General features: G+C 34.9%; 1 protein-coding gene and 1 pseudogene across 1 annotated transcript in view; one reads left to right on the forward strand and one right to left on the reverse strand.

Annotated features, from left to right (window-relative positions):
- LACE1 (lactation elevated 1) overlaps nucleotides 1–11,334 on the forward strand; it is a 213,180-nt gene that overhangs the window by 71,637 nt on the left and 130,209 nt on the right. Inside the window, 1 exon segment of the mRNA XM_012651169.1 lies at nucleotides 10,257–10,315. Within this exon segment, the coding sequence (XP_012506623.1) occupies nucleotides 10,257–10,315 (59 nt within the window).
- LOC105815905 lies at nucleotides 7,370–8,157 on the reverse strand (annotated as a pseudogene).

Raw genomic sequence — 11,334 nt, forward strand, 5'->3', positions numbered from 1 at the left:
ACTAGGGACATATAGAGGCAAGTATTTTAGAATTTAAAATATGCCTTCTACTTTTCACATTACTAGGAAAGACAAAAGATCAAAGAAAAAATAGTTCTTAGAGCAAAAGCTAGAAAATAGCAAAAAAAGTATGAACAAAAAGCATGAAACAAGATCAGAAATCTCAATGACAGGAAATATAAATGGGTTAAGTTCCTTTATTTAAAAATCAAAATCTCTTCTGTTACGTCTGAGTAAGTTACTAGCAAAATGACCTTCCTACAGATAACAATGATAAATTCTGAGCAAAATATACAACTATTTGAAGGTTCTAGAAAGTGAAAAAAGGCTGCTAGATTCTAGAGGAGCTATTAACATTTTAAGGCTTTTGTTGAATACTATAAAATACTTTCCAAAAAGTTTAAATCAAATGTTACTATTATGAGGAGCAAATGAGAATGCCTTTCACATTTTATCTTCGTCACTGAACCTTATTATTTTTAATTATTGAGAGAGACTCAGCTTTTCCTGAAGTTGATTTAATGTGTCATTAATAAACGCCTGTCAGCCTTTGCATCAGACTGTGTGGTATATATTTTTGCATCCAATTACTCTCACTCTATCTGTGTCTTTATGTTTAAAGTAAGTAAATCTTTTGATATTTTTTCTATCCATTCTGATAATCTCTACCTTTTAATTGGAATGTTTAGTTCATTAACATTTAATAGTTAAGTCTATGATTTTATTCTTTGTTTTATTTTTGTCCTTTCTGTTCCTTTTTTCCTGCCCCCCCCCTTTTTTTTGATTATCAATATATTCATAGTGAAGATGGATTTGAGGTAGATGGGGAGGTTAGGGGTCCAGGCTGGCTTCCCAAGGTGGTAGAAGCTGAGGCAAGCCCTGTGTGGCTGCCAGTGGGCAGGCCAAGGTGAGTGGAAATAAACAGGCAGCTGTCCCCTCTGCATGTCCTGTACCTAGACCTGGGCCCTGGGCTCCAGCAGAGGATGCTTGTGGAGGGCTCAGCCTTTCCTTCCTCAGTTTATGGCAGCAGTAGGCTTGTGTCCCTGACTCCTGGGCCATGGTGCTGAAGTTTGTCTGATAGAGATTATATTGTAGGTAAATCAAGTATTGTATGGGGGTTTGTGGAAGATAGTTTTGATCATAATATCAGTTCAACAGGGTATCTTTGTCTAGTACCAAAATAAGCTACATAAATTCCTAATCTGGACTATACCTGGACAAGAGTGATTTTTCTGCCTTACCACCAGTGTACTACTATAGTTAGTTTCAATTCTAGTCGTTTATGATATCAAAAAGAAGAAATATTTTCAACATTAAGGAATTAATTAAAAGATCTTTGACAGCAAGCTTTATCTAATTTTGTTGTTGACAGGCAGGAAAAGATTGTGCTATTATTGCAGAAGAGAAGTCACAAAGAAAGACACTAAGGACTGTGCCAACTCATCCATACAATTTTTCTACAGATTGGGGCAAAAACCACAATGACTTAAATGAACTATTTAAAGAAATTAGGTGAAAAATTCCAGCCATGCACACTAACACCCCATCTGGGCGTAAGGACTTCAGATTCCAAAGACAACTGTTGGAGTCAAAGTGAAAGCTGTTGATCACCGAGCCTCAGCCACTCACACTTGGTAATGAAACAGGTGGTTCTAAAAGTTAACAGGAGTGTTGTGGTCACTGCCATTAGTTTTTGCATGGCTGAGTTTAGGTCTTCTTCATGCATAAAGTATTCCCAGAAATGCATAAGTTCTATTCTCTCATTGAAGACTGAAGTCATGTGTTTAAGTCCATTGACTTCCATTATATGAAAACTTCCTGGTGTGAAAAACTACATCATTGGTGTTTGACCTTACTGAAAATAAATATATAAGTATATAGATGGTAGTATTTTTGCAATCAAATTTTGTGTAGTATTTTATAAAGAGAAAATTAGCATTTTCATGGTTCTTAAAAAAAAAAGACCTTCTGGAGCCTATAATTTCCTTGGATTCCCATTACCACTGTTATAGGGCATTGCATCATTTAAAATGTGATAGGATATCTAAAGTGGAGAGTAGACAATTATTATTTGAATAAAAAAGGAATTTGAGGCTGGGCGCGGTGGCTCATACCTGTAATCCTAGCACTGTGGGAGGCCGAGGCGGGTGCATTGTTTGAGCTCAGGAGTTAGAGACCAGCCTGAGCAAGAGCGAGACCCTGTCTCTACTAACAATAGAAAGAAATTAGCTGAACAACTAAAAATATGTAGAAAAAATTAGCCGGGCATGGTGACACATGCCTGTAGTCCCAGCTACTCGGGAGGCTGAGGCAGGAGAATCGCTTGAGCCCGGGAGTTTGAGGTTGCTGTGAGCTAGGATGACGCCACGGCACTCTAGCCTGGGAAACAGAGTGAGACTCTATCTCAAAAAAAAAAAAAAAACAAACAGTAGGGGAAAAAAGGAATTTGATTTACAGGAGTATTTGTAGGATTGATGGAAAGGATTTCATCTCTAAAGCCGTTTTCATTGGAAACATTAGCTTTGCAGTAAGTTAACAACAGTAGATGGGTAGATCACTTTGACTTTTCTTTCTGACTTTTTAATTTATATGTCAACAAACACGTTACAGGTTGAGCATCTCTAATCTGAAAATCTGAAATCTAAAGTACCCCAAAATGGAAACTTTCTGAGTACTGACATGACACCGCAAGTGGAAAATTCCACACCTCACCTTGTGTTTTGACAAGTTGCAGTCAAAAAATGTGTGATGGGCTTATCGAAGGACCAGAGCAGTATGCATTCACAACAGAACAAAAAATCATGTCAGTTTATAAAATCAAAGAGAGACTTCTAAGCCAAAAACTGTTGTTAATGAGGCAGATGACTCTGAAGGAAACATTTAGAAAATCTGTCTAGCAGAATGCCTGCTCATCCCTAGAGGATCCACTTCCTGGTCCCTTCAACTACTTCTGATGTTTCTTCTCACCTATAAACATAAAATACAGTGTACAGCTTTTAATCAAAACTTAGCATGGTAGGTGGGGATGGAAAGCCTGCCACTGTTTGTTGTTACTGTTATTTAACAGCCGTTACAGGTATTCTGGTGATGTTACTGTGCTGCTTACTTACCCTGAACATATTATTTTTTCACTGTATTAATGATATATCTTTTTTTTTTTTTTTTTTGAGACAGAGTATCACTCTGTTGCCTGGGCTAGGGTGCAGTGTTATCATTATAGCTCAGTACAACCTCAAACTCCTGGGCTTAAGCAATCTTCCTGCCTCAGCCTCCCAAGTAGCTGGGACTACAGGCATGCACCACCATGCCTGGCTAATTTTTGTATTTTTTGTAGAGATGGGGTTTTGCTCTTGTTCAGGCTGGTCTCTAACTCCTGGCCTCAAGCAATCCTGCCTCAGCCTTCCAGAGTGCCAGGATTAGAGGTGTGAGCTGCTGCTCCCGGCAAATATGTCATATTTGTTAAGTACTTATGTGTGAATAAGTATAAGAAAGTGATTGCTGCATTGGTGGTATAGTCATGAGCATAGCTGCCTTCCAAGGAAGTGATTGCTTATCAGTAGCATATAAATCCAGAGTCAGGAATGATGGTGATGCCAAATCACTATAGATTGTCCACATGGGTGGCTGAGTTAGTGACACTTTTGCTTTCTGATTATTTAATGTATATAGACTTTGTTTCATGTACAAAATTATTAAAAATATTGTATATTGATTGTCCTTAGGATTCTTCAGCAAAGTTATTGTGTATAAGGTATATATGAAACAAATAAATTTAATGAATTTCTTTTTATACTTGGGTCTGATCCCCAGGAAATCTCATTAAGTATATGCAAATACTACAAAATCTGAAAAAATCCAAAATACTTCTGGTCCCAACCATTTTGGATGAGAGACACTCAACCTGTGTTGGTATCTTTTAAAATAAGCCCCTATGCTCAAGATAGTGGTGGTAGAGAACCTCTGTGGAATAAATTGAATTTCATTTATTGTTCTAAACTGGAAGTTTAGGAGTTAGGGAGGAAGGAAGTATAGAAGGAAGGAAAGAACCAAGGAGTAAGAAAGAGAAAGGAAAGTGACGTAAATGCTGTTAATTTTCTCAGTCTTGCTCAGGCTGGTCTCAAACTCTTCAGCTCAAGTGATCCTCCTGTCTGGGCCTCCCAGAGTGCTAGGATTACAGCCATGAGCCACCGTGCCCAGCCCTTTTTTAAAATGTATATTTTCCTTGTCTCTATTTAACATGTCAGTCTCTCCTCTAGCTGTTTGAACACATGGGATACAGCAATAACTGTTTTCATGTTCTTTGTCATTCCTGGATCTGTTTCTATTGATAAGGAGTCATCATGGGTCATATTTTCTTGTTTCTTTACATGCGTGGTAATTTTTTGTTGGATGTTAGACGTGTAAATTTTACCGTGTTGGATATTGGATATTTTTCTATTCCTATATATATCCTTGAGCTTTGTTCTCTTTCTTAGAAACAGTTTGATTTGTCGGGGGTGGGGCATGGCTTTTAAGCTTTGTGTGGCAGGATCAGAGCACCATTTAATCTAAGACTAATTTTTCTCACTACTGAGGCAAATCCTGTCTCTACCTAATGCCTCACGAATTATGAGGTTTTCCAATCTGACTAGTGGGAACAGGTATTATTCCCATCCGTGTGTGAGTCTCTGTGACGGTTTCCTCCAATACTTTCAGATGATTCTTTCTCCAGCTTCAGGTAGTTTCCTCACACGTGTGCTGGTCAGTACTCAGCTGAGGACTCAACTGGGCCCCTCAGCTGGTCTCCAGGGTGCTCTCATTGGGCCGCTCTCTTTTCTCTGGGACTCTGTCCTGTAGACTCTAGCAGCTTTTTCTTCCTTGGACTCCAGTATTTCTCCTCATGTTAGGGAGACTGCCAGGCTCTGCCTGGGTTCCCCCTTCCTGTGCAGCAGCCTATGCACGTTTCCCAGACACTAAACTGGGGCAGTTATAGCTCTTACTGCATTTCTTTCCTATTTTGAGGGATAATGGTCTTTTGTTCATGGTGTCCAATGTTTACACAAAGGTATGAACACCAGCTGCAGGGATCATGGAAGGCCACTCTAAAAGTTTGTCTGCTGCAATGGATTTAAGGATGGCTTGATATAGAATGTGGCATTTGATCAATAGGTTGGGTAGTATTATAAAAGAAGGTACAGGAAGAGTCCTAAGCTCATGTTGATGCTTGGTTGAGAATACCCTTCCAACTTCTCTGCTTGATGGCACCTTGTTCATTTTCCAATGTAGTCCCGTTGTTGCCTCTACAAAGCTGCCTTGAACCCCTAGATAAAATGACTAGCTTCCTTCTCTGAGTATTGTTTATACATTGTGTCCTTTTTAACCTCCTATAATGATCATGGTCTGGTTGTGTCTGTCAGCTGTCATAAACCCACTGGTGACAGCATGGTTCTGAAAAAGTCTGTAAGTTTTTGCGTCATTAAAGTCCTTGGCTCTAATCCTAGGTCCACCAATTACTGGCTGGGAATTCAACAAATTATTTTTAAAACCCTAAATGTCAGTTTCTTTATCTGTAAAATAGAGGTAAAAATATCTACTTCGTAGGGTTACTATGATTTGTGTACAGTAACTAGCAAATTGCCTGGGTTGTAAGAGGTATTCTGTAAATTTGAGTTCCTTCTTTTATTTATGTTTTGTCTTTGGCACTCATCTCAGTGAAGATATAGTAGGAATTAATAAATGTAAGTTGAATTGAATATCAAACTATAATATACTATTATATCTAGTAAAATATTGTTTGAACTTTAGTTTTTTTTTAAAGAAGCAAAGTTGTTGCTGCTTAAATAGTCTAAAGGTCCTCTTTTCTTTTAGTCTATACTACAATAGGGATCTGCTGGAAGAATAAATCAGATTGGTTCCATAAAATCATATAATTATTTTGTCTTAATTTATCGAGAGACTTTTAATGACTCGTCTTAAAAGTTTTTATTTTACTCTAAACCAATATGCACATATGTAAGTAAGCATTATTCACCGTCTTGGATTTGATATTTGGATTTTTAAGAAAAAGATCAGTATATCCATGTACATCTCCAAAGTATTTATGTAGGTACTTGTAATTACTTTAAAAATCCTCTTTGTATGTATTTAATTTGTAAGTATTATTATAGTTATTCACTGTGAAGAATTTGGAGTTACTTATACCAATTTCTACAAAATGAATGTCCCATAATTCCAGTATTCTATCTTATATGACCAAGTACTCATTTAGGTCTGTATAGAGATCACTAAGAAATCATAGGCAGGAACTGCTGAATTTTTAAATAGTATTTAGTAAATAATGACAAATGTTGATATAAATGTACTATAAAATCTTTATGTCTAAGAAAAATAATATTAAACAACTAATATTAAAAATTTTGGTGGCTAAAAAACATTTCCGGAGATGGATCTATTGCATTGATAATTAGCATAATATTTGAATTGCAAAAAACTCTTCAGTTTAATGAGTACGGTCCTTTTTCACTTAAGTGTCCTATAAAAACCTAAAGGTTTTTAAGCTAAATGATTTCTCTTTAGAATTCTGTTTAGAAAATACTCGGAGCATAAAGTTTTGAATTATATATCATTGTAAAGTCTGATTTTTCAAAAAAGTTAACCCTTTAAAAAATTAAGTCTCCAAGACTTAAAGTCATTGTTATTCTACTTTAACTTTGCTGATGAGTGGAAATCTTTTAATCAAGACTATTACAAATGGGCCTTTACATCTCTCACTGTCATTAACATACTAAAAGGTACACACTTGTTAAATTCTTCTCAGAGCCTTGTATGTCCATTAAAAAAAGATGCGATTCTATAAGAAGGACCAAAAGGTTACCTTAGCATAGATAAACTTTCATTAGTGTAATATCTTAATTTTAATCCTATAATATTGTGGTCTTTGATATTCACTAATATTGTAAATGGGCTTTTTTCCCAATAATTTCTTTTCTTCTTTTAAAAAAATTATTTAATTTTTTTCTTTTTTACTTTTTTGTTTATTTCTCCTGGAGTCTTCTAAGAACCAATAAATTTTTAAAAGAGTTTATTAAGGTATAATTCACGTATAATAAACAGCACATATTTAAAGGACACAATTTAAAAAATATTGACATACGTATACATCTGTGAAACTATCACCACAACCAATATAATGAACATTTCCATCACCCCCAAAAGTTTCCATGTGCCCTTTTTTCATCTCTTACTGCCAAACCTGCCCTTCCTTCCCCAGGCAACCACTGATTTGCTTTCTGTTGTTATTATAGGTTAGTTTGCATGTTTTAGAGTTGTTTCTTTTTTTTTAACCATCACAAATAGGACTTTGTATTTGTCATTATCCAAAGTCTGAATTTTAAACAGATTCTTGGACTGGTGGTTCATATCCATCAGCTCATTCAACTTTAGCACCCGTCTCATTCCCAGTAGCTTTTCCGGAACTGCTACCTCTACCATGAAGCTCCATGAGTTTTCTCAATTAAGACGTGGGCTTCTTCAGAATTTTTACTTTTCTCACAAAGACATCATGGAGAGGATAAATAGGTTGGCAAGCCTTTTCTATGTCTTTTCCAATACTGTCTGGAATCAATTTACTGACCACTTCTCCCCAGTCATTCTTCTGCACCTCTTGGGTCATGATTTCCATCATCTTCTTCCAGATTTGGTGGACCTGTTAGTGCTGAGTGTAAGAGGTCTTCTGTATCTGACTGTTGCATTTTTTAGTAAAACCAACACAGATAAAGCAAATAACCGTTGGCAGTCTTGACATCAACATACACTTCAATCACGGTCTGCAATTTTTTGACCACGGAACACATTTTGTCACAGGTAAGATCCATGCCATGAAGTTAGTCAGGCAGGCGGTTTTTGCCCTGAACATCTTCAGTAATCAGCTTGAGTTTTCTAAATGCAACCTCATCATTCTGCAAAAATTAGCAAGACTCACTTCAAATACATGAACTTGAGGCCATCAGATGCAATTTTGGTTTCTTGAGTGCTGGTGACTAGTGTTTTTCCAATGTTTTTTATATGGAACGTAGCAGGTGATTTCATGCCACACCAATCTTTCTTAGAAAATGGATCAGCCATTTTCTTCTTGGCTCCCTTTTTGCTGCCCTTTGTAAGGTGCTTGTCAACCGCCATGGTGCTGCTCAGAGAGTCAAAAGGGCTCCAGAGTTTTATATAAATGGAAGCATGCAGTATATAATCATTTTATTGGTGTGGGTTCTTTTACTCTACATAATTATTTTAAGATTCATCTATTTTGTTGTGTGTATGAATAGTTTATCTTTTTTATTGCTGAGTAGTATTTCATTGTACAGATAAGCCACAATTTATTTATCCATACACCTAATGATGGACATTGTTAGGTGACATTATTGGATTGCTTCCAGTTTTCAGCTATTAAAAATAAAGCTGAAGTTTTAGCTATTATGAATAAAGCTGCTGTAAACATTGAATGTGTTTTAAAAATTATCTTATTTTCAATTTTTACCACTTTCTGGCAATCATGGCTGTCAACTCTTAATCATACGGCAGTGTTTTTACGCACCTTCCCTAACAACGTGGTAATTAGGAAGGCTATGAAAATACTTTCTTTTTTTTGGAGACAAAGTCTCACTCTGTTGTCCAGAGTAGAGTGCAGTGGCGCAGCCTAGCTCACAGCAACTTCAAACTCCTGGGCTCAAGCGATCCTCCTGCCTCAACCTCTTGAGTAGCTAGGACTACAGGCATGCACCACACCATGCCTGACTAATTTTTTCTATATATTTTCAGTTGTCCAGATAATTTCTTTCTATTTTTTAGTAGAGACGGGGTCTCACTCTTGCTCAGGCTGGTCTTGAACTCCTGACCTCGAGCGATCCTCCCACCTGGGCCTCCCAGAGTGCTAGGATTGCAGGTGTGAGCCACTGCGCTGGGCGGAAAATGCTTACTTTTAAACCCATTTCCTGCACTTTAACCATCTTACTCAATAGAGGTATTGCATATAGGAAAGAAAAGTTCTCATTTTGAATTTTAAAATCCAAACAGCCTGGCCAGTGTTATCTTACCTTTTGTGATATCCTTAAATAAAAATTTTAAATGTAACTGAATTGAAACCTCTAGTCCTTAATTAACCAAAGCGCTTATGCAAATAGTTTCCTTACTGTAATGATGTTGTGATGAATATTTTTCTAAAGAGAATAAATGTTTCCTAATGACCATATTTTATTTCCATAAGTAAATGTGGCATTCGAAGTCTTACCTTAGTTACAAATGTTCTCTAAATAAGAAAACATAGAAAAGATACCATAATGCCATACTTAAAAAAAAAATAATTGAGACACACAATCTAATTTGTGTTTTTTATTATTGAAAAACCTTTTTACTGTTCCTATTTTTATAATTAAAAAAAATCTCATGGCTTTATAGAGTGACTTTTAAAAGGAATGTTTTATATGTAATAAAATTTCAACCTTTTGAAAACATTTTCTAAGTAGTCTCCAGTTTTAAAGGAAAATATGTAAAGCTTAAAATATGTTGCCCTGTTCCACTTGTTTGTTCCTGACAATAGGCATGTTTATGTGTATGTATATGTGTGTGAACATATATACACTGTGACACATACATATATTTAAAACATCTTTCTATGGTGATAAATACTACCTGTTTGTGATATAATAATATTACATTTATAGTTTATTAAGAATGGAATTTTAATTTTTAGACAATTTCATTTAAAGTATCATTTCTTTACCTTGATATCAAATATATAACCTTGATATATATACATGAACAATTCTATTGATGTGTTTTCTAAAAGGTTAATCTTATTATATAACTTTTAATTCTTTACTGAGAACTTTTATTATGGACTGAGAAAAGGAGACTGTTTTCTTTCCTAGTAGAATCCTATATATTCAAGTATTAAGTACTTTAAAATATGTAACCTTCTTATGTTAGGTTATTGACTTAGGATTTTGGAAGTGATATCTTCAAAATTCTATTATTGCTTCTTCTTACAGTTTAAAGCTAATTTGATTGAATGACTTTGATCTTTCTGTGACTGTTATTTTTTTCTCTTATTAAAATTATAATGAATTTTGGTAGTATCTGAATAAAAACACTTTTGGCCTTTTTTTGGTTGTTGTTCCTATATCTTTTTTTTTAAATCAGTAGAAAGCTCTATTTGCCAGGCTGAATCATAAACTAACATTATGATGTAGGCTAAGTAAAAAGCTAATGTCAACTTTTTCTTTCAGATCTCTATAAAAATGGACTCCAAAGAGCTAACTTTGTACCATTCATAGCTGTCCTGAAGGTAAAAAAATCACTTACTTCTGTTCACTGACTAAGATCATATTGATTGATAATCAAGGACTTCAAGTAGAATTAATTTTGATTTTTAGATAGTAATAGTCAAATACACTAAAGGAGAAAAGAATCTTTTTTATATAATTCATCCATGTGTACACTGGAAAAATTATAAAATATAGTCTAAATTATTCTTTAACTGAAACATTTGATAGTTTGCATTTTATAAATTGCTCATAAATATTATAGTGGAATGTTTAAACTTATACATTTATTTTTGAAAAAAAATGTTTAATGTTCCCTGTTTCCTTCAGGTTAATGGCCATTATTAACATGTTTTCCCAGCTATTAAAGTTGCTATTCTAGAATAGCATTATTACAAAAATATTCTAATATATTTAAATGTGATTGCCATCAAGTTATCATGAAATTATGTCAAGTTGAGGCACATAAATAGTTTAAATATTTGTGTGTATCATCACTGCATAGAGTTTAAAATAGTCTTCATTACAATATGATTAAGAATAAAATAGCCTCCTTTTTTACTATTAATTTTAAGTAATTTTTTATGTGATTATTTAATAATTCCACATTCTACCAATATTTATTGAGAACCTACTATGTGTAAAGTGCCACATTAGGCATAATGGATAATGTAATTATGAAATAACCTGTTTCTTGCTTGCAAGTCATTTATAATCTAGTTGAGGATGTAAAATGTATATAAACATTTGTAACAGAAAGCAAAATATATAGTAAGTACCAAAAAGAAGCATAATTATGTGCCAAAATATAATTTCCATATTTTTGGTACATAATTTATCCTAGTTCCCTATCAACGTATCTGAAGAAAGGATAAAGTTTTTTTTCTTTAAAACAGAACTTCAAAAATTCTTACCAAGAAGGAGGAGTTAAAATATTTTATCTTCAGGTATTCTAAAGACATAGGCCGGGCGCGGTGGCTCACGCCTGTAATCCTAGAACTCTGGGAGGCCGAGGCGGGTGGATTGTTTGAGCTCAGGAGTT

The sequence above is a fragment of the Propithecus coquereli genome, unplaced genomic scaffold (genome assembly GCF_000956105.1).
Source record: "Propithecus coquereli isolate 6110/MARCELLA unplaced genomic scaffold, Pcoq_1.0 Scaffold35, whole genome shotgun sequence".
Classification (NCBI taxonomy): Eukaryota; Metazoa; Chordata; class Mammalia; order Primates; family Indriidae; genus Propithecus; species Propithecus coquereli.